This window comes from Boleophthalmus pectinirostris, unplaced genomic scaffold (genome assembly GCF_026225935.1).
Source record: "Boleophthalmus pectinirostris isolate CB_2022bp ecotype Guang Dong unplaced genomic scaffold, ASM2622593v1 HiC_scaffold_6, whole genome shotgun sequence".
Classification (NCBI taxonomy): domain Eukaryota; kingdom Metazoa; phylum Chordata; class Actinopteri; order Gobiiformes; family Gobiidae; genus Boleophthalmus; species Boleophthalmus pectinirostris.
Window position 1 is genome coordinate 37,408,464 of NW_026571447.1, and position 22,278 is coordinate 37,430,741.

A 22,278-nucleotide genomic window follows, 5' to 3' on the forward strand; every position below is an offset into this window, starting at 1 on the left:
AGACTAAAGTGACAAAAGCTTCACGTGACAATATGAAATGATTTGAACATTTGTGTTTCTTGCAGCTCCTTCAGGAATCATTTAGTTTGTCTCATTTTTGTGTCAGATTTTGTGCATTATTTAACATTATAAATCAGAAGTTACACCTCAACAGTTACTTTTAACTTACTCTTACTTGAGTACTAGTTTTTCCACACTTTTTAACTCTTACTTGAATAATGTTTTGGACCATAACATTACGGTTACTTAAGTACAATTTCTGGCTACTCTACTCATCTCTGTGTGACATAAAAATCACCCCAATCCTTGCGTCTTTAATTTTAGAGTTGATTTTAAGATTTTATTGTTTGTTTTTAAAGCTTTGAATGGACTGGCCCCACGGTACGTCTCGAACCTCATCCAGATTTATACCTTGTGGGGCCAAAGTCGAGTCTTAAAACCAGGAGGACAGGACCTTCTCTGTGGTCGGCCCTAAACTCTCGGACGCTCTGCCCCTCCACGTCCAAACAGCCCCCACACTGGAGAGTTTTAAGTCTCGTATTAAAACCCAGTTTTATTCTCTGGCTTTTAACACCTGCGTGAGTTGTGTGCTCCTCTGCGTCTTTTATTTATTTTATTTATTTTTAATGTATTTTATTGGTCTTATTTTCTATGATTTTGCTCTTATTTTATTTTACCGGTTTTATTATTTTAAGACTAGTATGATTAAATCTGAGTGTTTATTTTATCATTTTATTACTGTTGTTATTAATATGTATTTGTACAGCGCTTTGGAAACTGTTTGTGAAATGTGCTATAAAAATAAAGTGGATTGAATTGGATTAAAAAAAAAAAAAAAAACACAAGAAAATAACCCGGACCATATTTAAAATACTTCAAACTAAAATGAAAACTTGAGCAAAACATTCTTCATAAATGTTTATTGTTTGTCCAAGTTATATTTAGGCACTTTAAAGACAGTAATTAAAAAGAGCTCTTAAATCCTAAGTCATTATGGATTTAATTCTAAGTCCTAAGTCTTTATTTAAATTAGTTTTTTGCTCCGCTCTGCTCTGTGTGTGTGAGAGGAGTTCACCTGCACCACATGATCTGCACCACCTGATCAGACCAAACCAGGAAGCAGGAAGTCCAGAGTCATGTGAGTGTGTTTGGAGTGTGGACAGGAGAGTGGAGTCTGCTGCAGAAAAACAACCGGTGAGACTCTCGAAACATGCAACTTCACTTTTTACACATCTTATATTACACAGAATTTACTCTTGTGAGTTTTTAGTCATGTTTGAATGTTGTTACCTCGTCAAAAACAAACCAGGACTTGAGTTTTGTTTCATTCACACGTTTGAGTAGCTCTTTATTATCAGTCTGTCTGCAACTCCAAAGCTCAAAACGCTCTGTTCCACCTTGTAATGTTGTTATGTCCCAGGGAGATGAGTTCCAACATATTTTAAAAGGACACAGAAACCAAATTAAAGATTAGAGTTTTTTTTTTTCTTTTATTTTCTTTCTGTGGAGATGTTTTTAAACCCAAAAAGAAACCCTTAACCCGTGCCCAAACCGAGAAACCAAGAAAAGTAACAACAGAAAGGTGGACCTGATGGTCAAAAAGAACAAAAGGGTGTCATGAAGTGGTCATTTTAAAGTGAACAGCTATTTTTACCTTTTTTTTTTTTTTTAGAGATTGGCAATTCCAGGACTGATTGTTTAGTGAAAGTGAACAATAAAGCAAATGAAACAAAACGCAACTCCAGGTATCAGGTGAAAAGAAAAGGTAGAGCACTTCTCTGGGTCATAAAAAAGGTTAAAATATAGCCGTACAGCTGCTCTACGAGGGTTAAAGTTTGAAGTTTTTTTTTTTTTTTTTTTTTATGAGACGTGGACAGTGTACAATTTTTACATTAAAGGTTGTATGGAGGATGTTTTTTTGTTTTTGTTTCAAATTGTCAATGAAAGTTTAAAATACCATTACAGAGACGCAGTAACTTTGTAATTATGATGACCAAAAAAAACCAAAAAGAATGAAAATCTATCAACTGCGGACGTAGTGAGGCCAGATAAACATCAGCCAATAGATAACGAAGCTACCTCATTTTCTATTGGCTGTTAGGTCGTCAATCAAAATCCCTACGTTTCTAGTGTAAGTGACTCGCCGGCGCGCGGGGGATTACGTGGATTATGCAGCGGTTCTTAGAGGCTTTTTCAAACTGTAGCTTCTTCGCAATTCGCACAAAGTTTGTCGCGATGGCCGACGAGAATCCACGACCAGTTCATCGCAAAAGAAAGTCAGTTTTTGAGGTCGCTGAAAGACGAAGAGAAAGAGAAAAGGAGCAAAGCCAAACTGAGGTGATTCTTGGTGATTCCTTCCAGCGATGAACGCGCACGGGCTGTAAACAAGCGTGATTTCTAGAGTAAAGAGGCGGGAGGAGATGTTTCTACTGAGGGAGCTGTGGAGGAGGGAGGTGGTGTCACGCATGCACAAAAAATCCTCTATACAACCTTTAACCTTAACAGGAGAGATGTTTGTACCTGTCGTCTCTGGGCAGGTTCATCGATTGATAGTATTTTTTTAAATTGGCCTTAGCTATCGGTTGTTCTTCCTGGAGACCTGTGTTGTTTTGTTTTTGTATGTTTTGGGCTTCAACAGAACGTAACCCTCACTGGAAAAATGAGACAAGTCCAGGTGTGTTTGTGATGAGGAAACAACATTACAACATGGATCAGAAAACAGCGTAACATGAGCCCTTTAAGCCTTTATTTCAGTTCCTGTGTGAGTGTGAAGGTGCACAAAAACATGTTTAAATTCTTTTATTTCTGAATTGTAGTTGTTGAAATGTGTATTATATTTTTTCAACATGTTTCAAATTCAAAATAAATAAATCACCTTTAATATTTAGCACAAATATTTTCATCAACAGTCAAAATTCAGAGTGTAAAATTCACAGTGCACAGCTGACTTACCGTATTTTCCTCACTATTAGTCGCTCTGGATTATAAGGCGCACTGTCATTAAATGGTCTATTTTCAAACTTTTTTCGCACAAATAAACCGCACCGGACTTTAAAGGAAACCCAACAGTGTGATGGGTGAGTGGTTTTGTTTGTTTGTTCGTTCACGGTGACTCTGGGCTTTGTTCAGTTGTGGCGTGTAGGGAGGGTGCTGTCTGGGATCGCTGGATTGTCGGCGTGTTCGCAGTGACTCAGTTGTTCAGTCGTGTCTAGAAGCGGCACGTCGCGCTCGCTTTTTCGGTTCGTTCCTCCGTTCCGTTCCTCGTCGGCGTGGAGTGATGAGTGTGTCTGTGGGTGTTTTTTGCTGTGTGGTCGCTGTTTGCTCTGTGTGTGTTTCCGGCTTTGTAGTTTACTGAAATCGTGCTGGGACACTCGAGTGGATTCGTGTATAGGGCGCTCTGGATTGTGGGGCGCGCAGTTGTTTTTTTGTTGGGGTTAGAGGCTTAAGAGTGCGTCTAATAGTCCGGAAAATACGGTATTTTGACCTCAAGAGCTGCGATACTGCGGCAAGACACATTTCGTGGCCACACCGGCTCATCAAAGCCTGGTTAGTACTTGGATGGGAGATACTGGGACAACCAGGAGCTACATGGGGATGCCAGTTGAAAAAAACTGTTCTTGTGTCCTTAGGCAAGACACTTTACCCACTTTGCCTAGTATCATAGTGGTGTGTTGCTTCTGTCAGTCTGTCCCAGGGCACCACAGGGTCTGGAGAGAATGAATAATGATCTGTAAGGTGAGTGTCCAAAAAAAAAAAAAGCGCTATATAAAACTGATGCATTATTATTATTATCATTCATCCATTTCGTTCGTTTTGTCCAGGGTTGGGTCATCTGAGCAGGGAGGCACAGACTTCCACTTTCCAGACTTCCACTTTCACTTTTTTGTTTTTTTTTGTTTTTCTCAAATACATGGGAAACAAAATGTGAGCCTTTTAAGATTATGTGTGATGTCCCCATTCAAATACATACATTCATGGATAAATAAAAGACATAAACCAAACACTGTTCTCAAACTGAATTAAATTGAAACTCTCACTGCTCCACAGACATGATCGGATCGTCAGTGTCCCCCCTCTCTCTCCTCCCTCTCCTCCCTCTCTTCTCTCTCTTCTCTCTCTTCTCTCTCTTGTCCCTGGTTCCTCTGGTCCAGTCCAATGACAACGGTTTGGCGCGCACTCCTCCGATGGGCTGGATGGCCTGGGAGCGCTTCAGGTGTGACATCGACTGCAAAGAAGACCCACAGAACTGCATCAGGTGAAAACTGCTCCACAGAAATCACCACAGGGTTCAGAACAAACAAACCAAAACACACGTGGGACTGTTCATGAGGTACAAATTATAGTATGGAATATTTATATACAAGTATTTATGGGAAAAGTGCATTTAAAGAGCCTGTATTACTCTGTTTTCTAGGGGTGTAATGATATCCAAATCTCACAGTACGATATTTATTGAGATATTTTGGAGAGGCTGATATAAATGTAGAGACTTTTTTGATTTTAAAATACCTTGACAAGATTTTGGTGTGAATTATTTTCATCATAATCCCAAGAATTCAAGTAAAAAACACATTTCTTCATGTTGTTTGCACTGAAATGAATCATGGGATATGTAGTTTCTGATGTTTATACAAAGGAACATGTAATTTGATTTATTGTGACAGTCGACGATATTATTGTGAGACTTTTGACGATATGATATCACGATATTTCAGTTATTGTTACACCACTATTGTTTTTTGATCTATGTTGTAATGCTTTTCCTCATCACAAACAGACCTGGAGTTGTGTTTTTGTTTCATTCACATATATTTAATACACAAACGCTGCTCCTCTCAAACTGAAAACACTCTGTTCCACCTTGTGATGTCATGTGGTGATACAGGAAGTGCTCCACTGTGTTTTTAAACTTCATTCATACACCTTCACTAGAATCATTTAGATGATGATCAATCCAGGAATTGCCAAACTCCACTGAACCAAAGGTAAAAAGCAGCTGTTGACTTGAAAACTACCACTTCATGACATCACAAGGTGGAACAGAGCTTTCTGAGCGTTGGAGATGTAGACAGACTGATAATAAAACAGTTACTCAAACATGTGTGAATGAAACAAAACACAACTCTGGGTAGGTTTTTGAAGAGGTAACAACATTATAACCTAAAAGAGCACAAGAGTCAATTTAACACAATATAGAACCTTTAACTACACAATCTTTTAATTGTTTTCAAGATTAGTTTTCTTGGCGCAAAATATAAAACAGATATTTTAAGGTATTGTCATTTATTAAAAACAAAATACAGCATAAACAGACATTTTATCTAGGCTACACTGGCCAAAATTTAAGATATAAACACTTAAATTAATCAGAAAATTACTAAGTAGTGAAATTAGCGTGTCCATGCAGCAAGATTTTACGCATTTTTTAAGTAATCTTAAAATAAACTACCTCTAGAATAGAATTAAGCATCTCAGAGCTAATAAGTACATAATAAACCTGAAAACAAGATGAATAACCTGATATAAGTTTTAAAAATCTTCGACAGATCAGAGAAATTTGCAGTTTATTCTTTTATAGTTCATCCATCCATCAATTTTCTTCTGCTTTATCCAGGACTTAGCAAAGAGGCCCAGACCTCCTTCACCCCCAGACACTTCCTCCAGCTCCTCCGGGGGTGATCCTGAGGTGTTCCCAGTCACCCGGGAACACCTCGGGATCTCCCCAGCGTGTCCTCGGTCTTCCCCATGGCCTAAGATTTACAGGAGCCGGTTTCCATCGCAGCTTCTTTCATAGTATTTTTAGTAAACTTATGGACCTCTAAACACGCTTTTATTTCCACATTATTATTTTTATTTTACTACCAAACCTGAGAATCCACCGTCACCTCTTTCTTCTGTGATGATGTCCCTGCTCTGACCGTGCTTCCCCCGCTGTCCACAGTGAGGCGCTGTTCCGGGACATGGCGGACCGGCTGTCTGAGGACGGCTGGAGGGAGCTGGGGTACGAGTACGTGATCATCGACGACTGCTGGATGTCCAGAGTCCGAGACAAACAGGGCCGACTGCAGGCAGACCCAGACAGGTACCACAGGACACCGGCTCTACAAGCACGAGAGCTTTCTGAAGTAAAGAGGCACTATGGCAGGGGTGTCAAACTCATTTTGGTCCGGGGGCCGTATCCAACCTACTTTGATTCCAAAGGGGCCAGATCAGAAAACTCATGTCATATAAACCCCAAAAATAACAATAAGTTCAAATATTTGTGTAGAGAAACACAAAACTTTTTTAATTGATGAACTCTTTCTTATTATAATATTATAATATTATGAACAACCTGAAATTGAATGCAAATAGGAATAAGTCCATTTATCTTGGAAAATCCTGCACTCGGCTCCACTTTTCTCATTTTGGACATTTTCTGATGAGGGTGTCACGGTCAACAGTCAAAACGATCGTCCTTTAAGAGCGTTTGGAACGAGACAAGTCTTCATTTGTGCTGCTCTGGTGGGAGGGGCCACGTACAGAGACGCTGGAGACGCTGCTGTGATAAACACCGCAGAAAATTACCAATATTTTAATAGAAAATATAATTAAAATATTTTTGTAGAAAATCACCCAAGGGCCACATTAAAGGTCTTGGAGGGCCGGATCTGGCCCCCGGGCCTTATGTTTGACACCTGTGCACTATGGAACTTTTCAGATGAAGGGTCAGTCACCTGCTTATCTCCATTTTGCTTTGACTGTAAAGTTCCACAGCATGGCTTTATTTATCCCCAAGGAGACAAGCAGGTGCACAGCAAAAAGTGGAGTGTTAAAATTGACTCTAACAGAATCAGTTTTTTTTTTTTTTTTTTTTAAACAATGTTTTTATTTAGTTTTATACATTATAAAGCACAACCACACAATCATGAACATAAAAGCAAAAAAACACAAAAAAAACAAAGAAAACTAAAACAATTACAGATCAACCTAACAGTTAGAAAATTAAGTTATTGCCATCCATACATTTCCCCCCCCCAACCCAAATATCAGTAAATAAAAACACAGAATCAGTTTTAACATTTTCTCAAGGTTTATGTGAGTCAAATCTGTTCTAGAGTTAATTTAATTTTTTTTGGAAATGTTAATTCAGTCACACTGGACCAAAGTTCCTGATTTAACTCCAAAATCAAGAGTTATATTAACATTTTGAGAGTAAACGGATAACACTTTGTAGGGTTATCCTGATTTAGCTAAACAACACACACACGTTTTATTTTTACACTTTATTTTAGTTAATTTAAGATGAAATTATGAACAAAACTGGTTCAAACTGATCTTCTCTCACAGGAGTCTGAAGTGGTGGGTAGTACGTGCCACTCAAAGAGAAGTTGAATTAACTTAAACTTAAACTTTCAAATAGTTAAAATAACACTTTTGAGTTAAAAACAACTTTGACATATTTTACCCTGAAATTTTAACCCTCTAGTTTTTGCTGTGTGAGACCAGTAAGTCAGCTCAAGAGTGCATGTTTTTCAAGGTGTTTTTGAGGAAAAAAACAAAACAAAAAAACACCCATTGAGACCCCGTTTACACTGAACGAATCCGCGTATCACCGCATCGGAAACGATCTGCGTCCAAGACACGTTGTTTTTGTGTCCGCAATCCTTCCTTATCCACACAGCTTTGAGCATATTTGTTTACATTTTACAGAAACAAAACTTAAAATCACATGTCTCATTTGCATAAACTAAGCGCTCAAAAAAACAGCGCTCTCCTTGTGCGCTGATTTGGTTCAGCTTCTGTAGGACTAAAAGACACGACTCAGTGGAATATGAGTGTTCTTTCTGTGACAGAGGGGTGTTCTGCTGATGGTGAGTCTGTTCTGTGCTTCTGTCGCGTTGGAGATGATTCAGGTTAAACTTTTGCCTCTTAGTGTTTTGGCGGTAGCGGTGCACAGACCTACATCAGTGTATCAGTGTTTTCAGGCGTCCACTAGAGATGCGCGGATGGGCTATTTTTTCATCCGCAACCGCGACACAAAACTCATCATCCGCCCGCTGTCCATTTCACCGAAGGTTTTCAAAACGCCACCGCCCGCCATCCGCCGATTGATTTTTAGATTTTTAGAACAATCATACAGCAAACAAACTAAGGAGCCTCGATAAAAATGCAAACTCTATAGCTCATTCATTCCAAAATTCGCTCAGCGTGTATGTTCACATTCTTAATTGTCCGTAACAACCCCAAACTTACCTGGTTTTCTTGCGCAGCTAATTAAATTGACAACGTTTTTCCGACTAGGCTGTTTTTGAACCTTCTTGCCTTCGTGTTGGATGTTGTTACATTCTGAACATTCTGCATTGCTCGATGTTATTTCAAAAGTCATAGCCTCACTCCATCGGTCTTTCTTTAAGTTTTAAATCCCCCGAGTGGCAGTCTTGCACATATAATGTCTGCGTGTTTTAAATATAACTGATCATCGAAATGGCCCTATAGCCACTTATGTGTTGGCAAACAGCTGAAATAAATTAGAAATAATAAAATAAACTGCATATAATATGTGCCTCGTAAACCTTAGTCTTCAATAACCCGACACAACCTGAACCTTTCGAACGTAAAAAACGAGGTCAAATGGGCTAATTAAGGACATGCGTACACTTCATACTACAAGCATAGACAATGAGACTCGTCTTTTCAGATGTAGGTAACAATACTAAACATTTTTTTTTTTTTTTTTTAGTAGTTAATCCGCCACCCGCCCGAATTTAATTAAAATATAATTTTTCGTCACGTCATCCGCCCGACCCACGGATTAACCGTGGATACCGCGGTTGTAACCGCAATCCGCGCATCTCTAGCATCCACACAGTGCTGGATCAGATCTGTACTCAGATGAATTCGTGGGAGCTGGAGGCACCAGATCCTTCCATCTCTGAAGCCAGTTTCAGTCGGATTAGTGTGGCTCGAATATGTACTAGTGTGGATGGGGCCTGAGACGACCCTCCACCAGAAAACTTACAGTGTACACCTTAAGAAAAAAGGAAAAAAACTCTAATGTCAAACATATTCTTATTTTTATTGAGGATTTGGTTCATAGAAAAAGTCAAATATTACAGGGCTTATCATGCTCGTGACAGTCTACCACTTCCGTCTCAGATCAGTTTTATTTGGTTTCCTCCTTCCTTACGCAACATTTTCACTCTTGTCTTACTCTCAGTTCACACGAGTTGTGCATGTCACCTCAGTCTGTCTGCGTCTCATGTGTAAACCCACACGTTGTGGTCTGGCTCTTCCTCTTATAGTTGCTGTTTACTGTTTCATACTTTACAAATCCATCAGCTTTAGTCAGGCATCTTAAATTTAATACTGCAACTTCAGAATCTCAGGTTATGACACCAAATCCACTGTCAAAACTGTTGGATTATTCAATACTCACACACCATGGATCTATAATAAAATCTGGATAAGCCCCTCCGCCTCTGTCCTGCTCCAGACAGACTAGTGGTCGCTCCAGGTACTGCAGTTCACGTTAGCTTGGGCCCAGAAAGAATTCTCCCACAGAACGCAATGCATTTTTGGAAATTCAGACTGCCCGTGTTCAGCTGACAGAGTATCCACAACTTTCACAAAGGTTGGATTTTTTAGGGATTCTTTTCTATTTTCACAACATAAACTTTTAAAATTTTTAAATCCTCAAAGCGCCTAAAAGTTCATAAAAGACTTAGCCTCGCCTCGCTCTGAGTCCGCTCTTGCTCCGCTCTCGCAGCTCTTGCTCTGATTGGTCCAAACGCTCCACGCCGTACACGTTACAGACATCACACAGGTGGAAGGAGCTCTCCCGGATTGAGGAGGTTAATGCGGAAAAGGAAATTAATGAAAACAATATGATGGGTTCACCTTCAGATTTTATTCTAGTTCTATGAAACACACAAACGCATCCGGTGCCTTGACCTCGTGACTAATATGGGGGGTACTTAGACTTGGACAAACTTTATTGATCTGGACACAGTGGCTCACACATCACAGTATAATATAATAACAAAGAGTAAAAATATAAATGGTAATAATAAATTGAATTATTGCCATCTAGTGTTCAGTGTTCAGAGTGAAAGTGCAGTATCTCCAAAAGAAAAATGGTCACAGTTTTATATAGTGCTTTTTAGGGCTGTGCAAAAATATCGGAATATCGATATATCGTATCGTTTAATGTGATGATACAGTATCGATATCGTGGGCTACTGTATCGATATTTCACCAAGAGTATTTTTAGGTGTGTTTTACTAAATTATTTTGTTACAGAGCTACAGTTTTGTTGCTTGTGGAGTGAAAGGAAACTCATTTATGCGACACATTTGACATTTTTACTGTTTTGAGGATTAAAATGTTTGTGTTTCAGATTAACTTTGCACAAAAACTGGTTTAACAAAGACTTTAGTGTCACAGCCATGATTTAGCCTTTATTTTTTAATTGAACCGTATCGAATCGATTTGAAATATATCATATCGAATCGAAAGTGCGCCGTATCGAGGTATGTATCGTATCGTGGCCTGTGTATCGAGGTATGTATCGTATCGGCAACTTCTTAATGATACCCAGCCCTAGTGCTTTTCCACCTCACCCATTCACACACCAACATACGCAGAGAGAAATGGGTTAAGTGTCTTACCCAAAGACACCATGACAGCCAACCAGTGGATCTGATCGCTCAACCAATGATGTTTATGTCGAGAGCGGGATTCAAACTGACAATCTTCGAATCATTGGACAAACACTCAACCAACTGAACTACTGTCACCCCACTTTACATGCATAGCTCAATATTGTTTTAGACCTGATTTAGATCCAGTTTAGGGCTGATCTAGTCCTAGTTCAGATCTGGTGCTCCTCTGAAAGCTGAACTTTATCTTTGCCGGTGTTTGTTGTGAATATCTTGGCCTAAACCTAAAAAAATCTGACTGTGGTGCAGGTTCCCCTCCGGCATCCCTCGCCTGGCGGAGTACGTGCACAGCCGCGGTCTGAAGCTGGGCATCTACGCAGACATGGGCCGCTTCACGTGCATGGGCTTCCCCGGGACCACCCTGGACCACATCACCACCGACGCTCAGACCTTCGCAGACTGGGGCGTGGACTACCTCAAGTTCGACGGCTGTAACTCCAACGCTCTGGAGCAGCTGCTGGGTACCACGCTTTAATATGACCCATTTTTAACTTTAGAACTTACGCTGATGTCAAAGGGTTTACAGGACGTCTGGGAGAAGATACTATCTAGATACATTAGGTATCTAGACAGTTTATCAAATGGGAAAAATACATGCCCGTTTAGATTTTTTCCTTGCTAACTTAATCAAAGGTTTGTCAGATGTGCACATGGGTTAGAAATGGCCTTTCTTTCTATACAGTAGATCTAATAATAATAATAATAATAGCACCATATTTTTCAGACAATAAGTCGCACTTTTTTCATGGTTTGGGTGCGACTTTTGTATTAAAATGTTAACACTGACAGAAGGCGAGAGGTTCTAGTCTTGTGTGTGAGTATCTGCTGCTCCTGTTCCTCCTGTACCACTGTCACTTGACTCTACTGCGCATGTCTCCTGCAGAAAGAGCCTCTGTCCTGTCTGTATCATATCAGTCAATCAAACCATTACTTCTCTAACACTGAAAATTGAAACAAACTTATTAAGAGAACTGAGAAAACTGAACACAAATACACCCAAAAAGAAAATCATGTTTTGCAGATTACAAGCTGCAAGTCGAGAAATCTGCAGCTGAAAACGATAATTGAGCAGCAGAAAGAAAGTTTGGAGTGAGCGAGAAACTTGTGACACCGGGAGGATGCACCATGAAACTTTCCTGAGGTCACTGGATGGATGGACAAAGTCTGATCTTCAGTGACACCGAAACCATCCTGTCGGGATTCAGAAAGACCAGAATAATTCTAACTGGAACTGATGCTGAGTCTGACGACAGCGACACAGAAGAGGAAGCGTCGCTCTGTTTACCTCTGGGGGTCGTGGAGTTGCTCAGAAGTGACACCGAGGATGAAGAATTGATGGATTTAGTGATTTGGAGTAAGATGGAGAGTTTGGTAAACTTGTTCTGTTCTGTTGTTTATGTTATAGTTTATCTGAAGAACTGTTCATATGTGACGTTAACAGTCTGTTCTTCTCTCTTCTATTGTTTTTACTAGAACTTGACATTCAACAGGAAATGTTGGTTCCTGCTCTCAGATTTTATAAAAGAAAGTTCCCCCAAAAAGTTCGATTTATATTCCGGTGCGACTTATATATGCTTTTTTATTGTTCATTATGCATTTTTTGGTTGATGCGACTTATAGTCCGGAAAATACGGTAATTCCATAAACTTGTGGCGTGTTTTACAATCAGGTCTGCTCCTTGGAGTCACTGGGTACAATCACATGTAAGGTGAAAATCAGATAACTAGAATATCCAATAGTTTTGTTAGATACCATTTTTTGGGGTACGATCTGATACAATACTTGGGCTTAGTGTACTCGTCGATACCGATACAAGTCCGAATTTTGTTACAGTAGATGAGCAATAAATACATCTACTGAAAGGCTATCTCTCTGGATTATGGGCGGGTCCTGACTGCAGTGACACTCAGATCTGAAAGGCTTTTATCGTGTTTACCGAGTAATTTTATCATTACTTAAATCAGCCTTCGCTTTTGAATATTCTCTGTGAAATTACCATAAAAAAACATAAATTCTAAACCTGCCTCTCCTCCTGTGCCCAGGTTACCCTCTGATGTCCAAAGCTCTGAACGCCACAGGACGTCCCATGGTCTACTCCTGCAGCTGGCCCGTGTACATCGGCTCGCTGCCCCCGGAGGTCAGTCTGAGGAACTGCATGTGTACAGTTTTCTAAAGATATGGACACACAAACTGGTCCTGCACTCCCATGAATGAATCCCCAACTGTTCTAATTTCGCACCAGTATTATTTTAGTTTTGTGACAGATGAAAATGTATAACTAGATCAGGGGTGTCAAACTCATTTTGGTCCGGGGGCCGTATCCAACCTTCTTTGATCCCAAAGGGGCCAGATCAGAAAACTCATGTCATATAAACCCCAAAAATAACAATAAGTTTAAATATTTATGCAGAGAAACACAAATCTATTACAGAAATCTTTTTTAATTTATGAACTCTTTCTTTTACAAAATATTATAATATTATGAACAACCTGAAACTTTAAGAAAAATACAATTTCAACACAATGTTTTAACATGAACTTGTATGTTAATAGGAATGAGTAAATTTTTCTTGGAGACGTCCACTTTTCTCATGTTGGACATTTTTCTGATGAGGGTGTCACGGTCAACAGTCAAAACGATCGTCCTTTAAGAGCGTTTGGAAAGAGACAAGTCTTCATTTGTGCTGCTCTGGTGGGAGGGGCCACGTACAGAGACGCTGGAGACGCTGCTGTGATAAACACCACAGAAAATTAACAATATTTTAATAGAAAATATAATTAAAACGTTTTAGTAGAAAATCAGATGGGGGCCAGATTAAAGGTCTTGGAGGGCCGCATCTGGCCCCCGGGCCGTATGTTTGACACCTGTGAACTAGATGTATATAACGCACAAGAGTCTCAATTTGACCTAATTTTGAGCTGCTGTTATATCATATATGTCACTTATGTCACTGGAGCAAACAGATTTTTATTGACTACATGAAAACAAAGACTGGTGTGATTTTAAAATATTAGTAGAAGTAGAAATAATCTGGTTTATGATGGTTTAGAAAAGAGTTCATTTTATCTGACAAACTAAAATAACGCACAAAATTCCAAATAATGGGCATTTTTGAGTGTCCAAATAAGCACGATCAAAGGTGCATCAAATTGTTTTACGGTTTCTTAATAAAAATAAAAACAGTAACTTACTTATTTGTGTTACATAGTGGGACAAGCAGCTGAAACTTGAAAAATAAAAATAGAAAAAGGATCAGAAGTTGACATGGTGAAGATGACCACGCTGGTAATTTAAAAACTTACTGTGATAAAATAAAAAGAGGTCAAAAAGGGCATAAGGATCAAAAGTGTTGTAAAAGTCGAGTTTGTGTGGATGTGACTCTGTAGCGCCCCCTCTGCTCGTGTGTGTTTGTCTACAGGTGGACTATAATCTTCTGAGGGAGATCTGTCACCTGTGGAGGAATTACTACGACATCCAGGACTCGTGGAACAGTCTGCAGTTCATCATGGACTGGTTCTTTACTCACCAGGACTTCATCCAGCCTGCTGCCGGCCCGGGACACTGGAACGACCCCGATATGGTAAAGACTGAAACGCATAAAGAAGAAATATCATAGAAGTTCAAGAAAAGAGAAGAGGAGATTTTTAGATGTCTGCTTTAATCACAGTTTCTAACGATGTTATCAAGTCAGCAGAATTTATAACAGAACTTACGCCCAGCCGTTATCTGCTTCCTGTGTTTTCCCTTTAAAGGTTGTATGGAGGATTTTTGTTTTGTTTCAGATTGTCAATGATAGGTTAAAATAACATTACAGAGATGCAGCAGCCTTGTAATTATGATGACCAAAAAAAAAAAAAAAAGAATGAAAATCTATCAAATGTGGACGTGGTGAGGCCAGATAAACATTAGCCAATAGAAAACAAGGCCACCTCATTTTCTATTGGCTGTTAGGTCATCAATCAAACTCCCTATGTTTCTAGTGTAACTGACTCGCTGGGATTACGTGGTTTATGCGGCGGTTCTTAGAGACTTTTTTTAAACTGTAGCTTCGCACAAATTCGCACAAAGTTTGTTGCAACGGCGGACAAGAATCCACGACCAGTTCGCCGCGAAAAGAAAGTCCGTTTATGAGATCGCTGAAAGAAGAAGAGAAGAGGAAAAGGAAGCGAAGACAAACTGAGGTGATTCTTGGAGATCCCTTCCAGCGATGTCGCGACTCAAGTAGACGAAGGTCGCTAAATTGTTTCTAGACCGGTCACTTCGACTGTAATTCCGAACGCCCACTGGCTGTAAACGTGTGATTTCTAGAGTAAGGAGGCGGGAGGAGATGTTTCTATTGAGGCTGTGGAGGAGGAACATTTGAAAAAGAACTGTCACTGTAGTTCTCTTCCCTTAAAAAAATCCTCTATACAACCTTTAATGATAAAATACATTTTGTGTGTGAGACACAAATTCAACCAAAACTCACACAGTACCAGAGGTGGGACCTGCAAGTCAGACTTGGACTCGAGTCAGACTTGAGTCACTATTTTTTGGACTTGAGACTCCACTTGATAAAATGGACTAAGACTTGAGACTTGACTTGATAAAATGGACTAAGACTTGGGACTTGACTCAGACTTGAGGCCTGTGACTTGAGAAGACTTGATGCTTCTCCTGAAAAAATATGTTTGTATAAAATACTTTTCTCTTTATAGTTGATAAATGCGGAGCTCAATTTTACAGGAACAAACTGGAACATGTCCCTCCCACTTCTCTGTTTGTTACTTTGGATGGAAATGAAGTACTGTGATACTCAAAAGTACTACAGTAACATACAGTACAATAGAGTAAATCAGGGAAACTACATAGAACATGATCCTTCCATTTCAGTGTAGACAACACACAAAATAACTGTTATTTAGCACTTTTAAATCTGAATTCTTTCTGTTCTGACTGTAATGATTCACACTCAGATCTTGTCTTGACATTTAAAAAGGAAAAAAGAGCATTTCTACAACTATATAAATACTCATATATAAATATACCATGACTTTTTAAGTACAATTTAGCTTAAAGACTTGAAATGACTTGAAGCCCAAAGCAGACAACTTGAGACTTGACTTGGACTTGAGGTTAAAGACTTGAGACTTACTTGAGACTTGCAAAACAATGACTTGGTCTCACCTCTGCACAATACTGTATATAAAATGAAAATGGTAAAATCAACAGTAAATAATAATAATTTCTATAATATTAATTAGTGCTGTCATGCGATTAAAAAAATTGAGAGATTAATTAATTATGATCTGTAATTAATTAATCTAATTAATCTCATTTTAATCTCACCTAAAAATTGCTGAGAAAAGCTTCAATTTGAGGTATTTTCATTTAAATTCATTATTACATTATTGTGGCAGATCAAAAGACTGATATAGATTTAAAAAAGTGACTTTATAAAGTCATTTATTGTTTAACAAATCTCTCCAATTTGGCTGTTGAGCCCAAGTCTCCATGAATAAGAAACTGTTTGCTGTAAAGTAGCAAAGACGAGGAAATCTGAACATAATAACTTTTGTCGACTTAAAGACAATAAAAAGTCCAGTCTTTCCTTAACCATATTAAAAATATTATTGATAGAGAAATGCTTTATATATGAGATCACTGGTTTTAGTCCTTGTTTTAGTCCTGGTTTAGTCCTGTTTTAGTCCTGGTTTAGTCCTGGTTTATACCTGGTTTTAGTCCTGGTTTATACCTGGTTTTAGTCCTGGTTTAGTCCTGGTTTAGACCTGGTTTAGTCCTGGTTTTAGTCTTGGTGTTAGTTCTGGTTTAGAGGCGCACAGGAGGAAGCGCGGTTTACGCAGCGTACGCGAGAAAACACGATCCACACGCGGCTCACGGGAGCACGTCGGTGTCCGCGCAGTAACTACGGAAGGAAACGTGGTCCGCGCGTTCTCAGGTTAATGACGATGATGAAGGTGTGTGTGTGTTTGTTTGTGTGTGTTTGTGTGTGTTTTGTGTGCGTGTCCCCTCATGTGGCAGGTCACTATAGGACAGTAGTGCAGACATCATGAGTCTATGCAGGTTGTTTTCAGGCGATATTCTATTTGTTATTTTCTTTTATATTTCACGTCGGGAGAATAATTTCCAAGACACGAATGTGTTTTTACCTGTGCACTGCTGCTCTGTTCTACTGACTCTTCCACCTCGTCCATTGTGCGACTGACGCCGCCAACGTTAACATGACGTTTACATCGCTGTTACTGCGCGCGTTTTGTGTGGCTTTCCGGCAATGAGTGGAATTACCGAAATTAAAAAATGTATAAATGTGTTTTGTGTGTGTGTGTGTGTGTGTGTGTTGTTGTCCCAACAACACATAAAAACAGGTTTTACAATAAAGAAACTCACATACAGAAACACTAAAGTTAGAGATTAAAAATGAGATTAACACGATTAAAAAACATAATTAATCGTAATTAATTAATTAATCGCAATTAACGCGATAATTTGACACCCCTAATAATATCCGCCACAATATACACCACCAGTCACAAGTTTAGACACACCTTCTCTTTCATTTCTTTATATATTTTATTTTATATTTAAATCATAAAAAGAGCCACCCTTTGCTTTGTCAAAAAATTATTTAGTAGAGTTATTTAACTTTGTTTCCTTTGCTTTATAATTCCATATCTTGCTTCATATATTTGTTTTTTTCCATATGTAAGTAGTAAAAATAAAGCAAATGAAAAAACACTGAGGGTGTGTCCAAACTTTTGACTGGTAAAGTATGTTTAATTTTAACTAACTTTAATTCCGAATACAAATAATTTCATTCTGAATAAAAATTAATTCCGCCTTAAAAAGACTATGTAAAAACTTAATTCCTAAGTAAGTGGGTGGTTTATTCAGATTTTAAAGCCGAATTAATTTATTCCTTGATCATGCTGATGTTCATTCTTCTTAAAAATACTTCCGGTCGTTCAGTGCTCATTGTGTCACCCTTCTGACTCAATCCGGCTCGACCAGTCCTGACTTCGGACTTTCATCCACGTCTCTTTGGATTTGTGAGCTGGACGTGGGAGTGGGCTGAGGTCGAGCAGCCGTTGACTCAGTTTGTCTTCTTCCTCCTTCTCCAACACTCTTCCCTTCTCCTCCTCAGCCGACAGACGTGAAGTGTGATGAGAGAATTGGATCGGGTTTGTGTCCGTGGTGTAACGACAAACCGAGATGACAGAAAAGCCGGTAGCAGCTGAAGTGTGTGTTTTCTTCCAGTCGACGTAAATACGTTCGTGTCTCTGTCCAATCAAAATCTTTCTCATCCTCAGACGCTGAACTAAATAAAATGAAGACAATTTAATGTGTTTTCCATGTTAACCTCAATTCGGAATTATTATTTCCATGTAAACTTGAAGGAGAATATTTTAGTTCAGAACTCTTTAATTCAGAACAATTAATTCAGAATTAAAGAAACATCATGTAAATGTGGACAGAGGTGATCCAAAATAGTGTAATATTGGCCCTTCACTCTTTCCATCCTCTTCCGTGTTTCTCCTCAGTTGATCATCGGGAACTTTGGCCTGAGCCTGGACCAGTCTCGGACTCAGATGGCGCTGTGGGCCATCATGGCGTCTCCTCTCATCATGTCCACAGACCTGAGGCAGCTGGACAACGCCGCCAGAGCCATCCTCCAGAACAAGGCCGCCATCAACATCAACCAGGACCCTCTGGGCATTCAGGGACGCCGCCTCCTACAGGTAAGACCGGAGACTGCATGTTTGGGAAAGAGGGAAGTCTGGAAGAAATGTGTCCAACTGTCCAAAAAGTTGCAAAAAAAAAAGTTGATTGAAAATGGGTGGTTTTCAGATTCTGTAATATGAGTATAACGGAAGAATTTCTCACTTAGAATTTTCTAACTCTGATTATACATGTTTGAATTGAATTTTTTCAGCGTTTTTAAAACATTCTAAATAGAAAATTCACCTTTTAAATATTCAGCATAAATATTTCAAAATTCAGACTGTAAAATTCGCAGTGAAAAAATTTGCAGCAAAGATTCAAGATGCCAAAGTAGAAGGATCGATTGTGAGGACAGAGGCAGTTTCCTTTTGTACTTTTTCATCTGTGGGGGAAGTTTTACTGTTAAGAAATCAATGAGCTGAGATTTTTGATGAGAGTAACTCTTATTAATCAATGTGGGTTTTCTCCACTTTGTCCTGCTTGTTACTTTAGACCAGAGGAGTCAAACTCAAATTCACAGAGGCCAAAATTAAAAACTGGGACTAAGTCGTGAACCAAATTAAATATTTACTGAAAAATTTCAGGAACATCTCCATGTTTTCTCTTCTTTTGAGATATGTAATGTTAAACCTTTTCTTATTAAAATTAATGTTTAATAATAGTTTTGATTAAACATTGAATCCAAAATAAGCAAAATATAAAATAAAAATTAAATTTTTAATAAATCATGTCTCTATAGTCTATCTGTAGCCAGCATATCATATCTAATACATATTTGATATGATCTCACAAGCTAAATATAATTATATCACGGGCCAAATTCGGCCCCCGGGCCTGAATTTAACATATCTGCTTTAGACTGTATATATAAATGGGCAACAGAAAACAAAACTTTTCTGGTGGAGAGTCCACAAGCCGCTCGTCTCCATGGAGTTTTTCTCGGTATTTTAAGTAATTAGAACACTTGTAGTTGAATAAATGTAAAAGGCTAAGCTGAATACCGTCCAATATTCGAGGCACCCTCCAGAAAAGTTACACAATGCACCTTTAATATGAGTCTGCTCTTTTTGCAGGTTTTAATTACATACTAAACATACTGTCTACCCATAACTAAACAGTATAAATCATTTTAAAACTTTTTCAGGAGAAGAGTAAGATCGAGGTGTACTGGCGCCCCCTGGTGGACTCGGCCAGCGCTGTGGTGTTCCTGAGCAGGAGGTCGGACATGCCGTACATCTACCACACGTCTCTGAGCAAACTCGGCTACGACAAAGGCTCCTACCAGGTCAGAGCGCTCACTGTTTTGGTAACGCTTTATAACAACGACAACTTCATTTACCTCACAAAACCAAAGTTACACAATTTATTTTTGTATCGTTTCCTGTTTAAAAATGACTGAAAGTGTTGTGTTTGTGTCGTGTCTCAGGTTTATGACGTGTTCGGTGGATCCAAACTGAAGACTCTGAACTCCACAGAGCAGTTCAGTGTTTCCATAAACCCGTCCGGAGTGGTCATGTGGTACCTGTCTCCTGCCAAAAGGAACGCAGGAGTCTGGGAACTCAACCAGGACAAGACCAGGGACCTGTTATAACGAAACAGCAGATTGTAACAAGAACTACAGCGACACTACACTAAAATAAGACAAGAGGTGTGTTCATATTTGTCCTGGTTTGAACCTAGTTTAGTCCAGAATTAGTTCAGAATTATTCCCAGTTTTGTGGTCTATGTGCTGGTGTGAATGCATCCTAACAGGGAATAAAGAAGATTAAACCAGAGACAAACCTGGGCTAAACCTGGACTAAACTTGAACTGAACCTGGACAAAACTTGGACAAAACGTTTACTAAACCTGGGTTAAACCTGGACTAAATTTGGACTAAACTTGGACTAAACCTGGGCTAAACTTGGACAAAACTTGGACTAAACTTGGACTAAACCTGGGCTAAACTTGGACTAAACTTGAACTGAACCTGGACAAAACTTGGACAAAACGTTTACTAAACCTGGATTAAACCTGGACTAAACCTGGACTAAACCTGGGCTAAACTTGGACTAAACTTTAACTGAACCTGGACAAAACTTGGACAAAACGTTTACTAAACCTGGATTAAACCTGGACTAAACTTGGACTAAACTTGGACTAAACTTGGACTAAACTTGGACTAAACCTGGGCTAAACCTGGGCTAAACTTGGACTAAACTTGAACTGAACCTGGACAAAACTTGGACAAAACGTTTACTAAACCTGGATTAAACCTGGACTAAACCTGGACTAAACCTGGACTAAACCTTGGACTAAACTTGGACTAAACTTGGACTAAACCTGGGCTAAACTTGAACTGAACCTGGACAAAACTTGGACAAAACGTTTACTAAACCTGGATTAAACCTGGACTAAATTTGGACTAAATTTGGACTAAACTTGGACTGGACTAAACTTGGACTAAACTTGGACTAAACCTGGGCTAAACTTGGACTAAACTTGAACTGAACCTGGACAAAACTTGGAATAAACTTGAACTGAACCTGGACAAAACTTGGACAAAACGTTTACTAAACCTGGATTAAACCTGGACTAAACCTGGACTAAACCTGGGCTAAACTTGGACTAAACTTGGACTAAACTTGGACTAAACCTGGGCTAAACCTGGGCTAAACCTGGGCTAAACTTGAACTAAACCTGGACTAAACCTGAGGTAAACTTGAACTAAATCTGAACTAAATCTGAACTAAATCTGAACTAAACCTGGACAAAACCTGGACAAAACCTGGACTAAACCTGGACAAAACCTGGACAAAACCTGGCCCAAGAACCAGGTCTTTCATGGCATCACAAAACCAAACTTCTGTATTTTGAATTCAGTTTCTTTTTATTCTCCATGAGGGCATTATTACAAAGGGAAAATTATTTTACTTATTTTTTTAATTTTATTGCCTCTGTTTTTGCCAGTAAACTGACCCATACAAACTCTCCAGGTTTTGTTTACTTTTATAAGCTGCTATTTTTAAAAGAAAGAAAGAAAAATCCATGAATACTGTACATGTTTTTTGAGCTGAAATATGATTCATCTGCAGTTGTGTTGAAATGTTTTAAAAGCTTCACTTGACTATTTTTAAACAATATTATTAAAATTGTGGATGTGTGATTTTACTGAATTTTAATGAATGATCTTGTGGTTGATTTTTGGGAATAAATGTTCATTTGTTTAGTCTTGTTCCATTGGCTGATTGATTTTTCATTGCACCATTTAATTTTTTTTAATTTACTTGATAGGGACAGTGCACACCAATGAACATCTGTGAATACAGTGTAAATATGACAAAACCTGGACTAAACCTGGACTAAACCTGGGCCAAACCTGGACTAAAACTGGACTAAACCTGGACTAAACCTGGCCTACATCTGGACTAAACCTGGACTAAACCTGGCCTACACTTGGACTAAACCTGGCCTACACTTGGACTAAACCTGGCCTACATCTGGACTAAACCTGGCCTACACTTGGACTAAACCTGGCCTACACCTGGACTAAACCTGGCCTACAACTTGGACTAAACCTGGCCTACACTTGGACTAAACCTGGCCTACACCTGGACTAAACCTGGGCTACATCTGGACTAAACCTGGGCTACATCTGGACTAAACCTGGCCTACACTTGGACTAAACCTGGCCTACACTTGGACTAAACCTGGCCTACACTTGGACTAAACCTGGGCTAAACCTGGCCTACATCTGGACTAAACCTGGACTAAAACCTGGCCTACACTTGGACTAAACCTGGCCTACACTTGGACTAAACCTGGGCTAAACCTGGCCTACATCTGGACTAAACCTGGCCTACATCTGGACTAAACCTG

At 39.2% G+C, this 22,278-nt stretch overlaps 1 protein-coding gene across 2 annotated transcripts; it reads left to right on the plus strand.

Moving 5' to 3' along the window:
* Positions 1 to 1,114: 1,114 nt before the first annotated feature.
* Positions 1,115 to 20,697, plus strand: LOC110159082 (alpha-N-acetylgalactosaminidase-like). 2 transcript variants are annotated; one of them, XM_020923643.2, is made up of 9 exons: positions 1,115 to 1,194; positions 4,048 to 4,255; positions 5,942 to 6,082; positions 10,950 to 11,161; positions 12,743 to 12,837; positions 14,120 to 14,281; positions 18,240 to 18,437; positions 19,565 to 19,705; positions 19,847 to 20,697. In XM_020923643.2, the coding sequence occupies exons 2-9, from the start codon at positions 4,050 to 4,052 to the stop codon at positions 20,009 to 20,011; spliced, it is 1,320 nt and encodes a 439-aa protein (XP_020779302.2). In that variant the 5' UTR covers positions 1,115 to 1,194; positions 4,048 to 4,049; the 3' UTR covers positions 20,012 to 20,697. The 2 variants fall into 2 exon arrangements, with proteins under 2 accessions (XP_020779302.2, XP_055019734.1); XM_055163759.1 differs by lacking the exon at positions 1,115 to 1,194 and having other exon boundaries at positions 4,197 to 4,330.
* Positions 20,698 to 22,278: the final 1,581 nt, after the last annotated feature.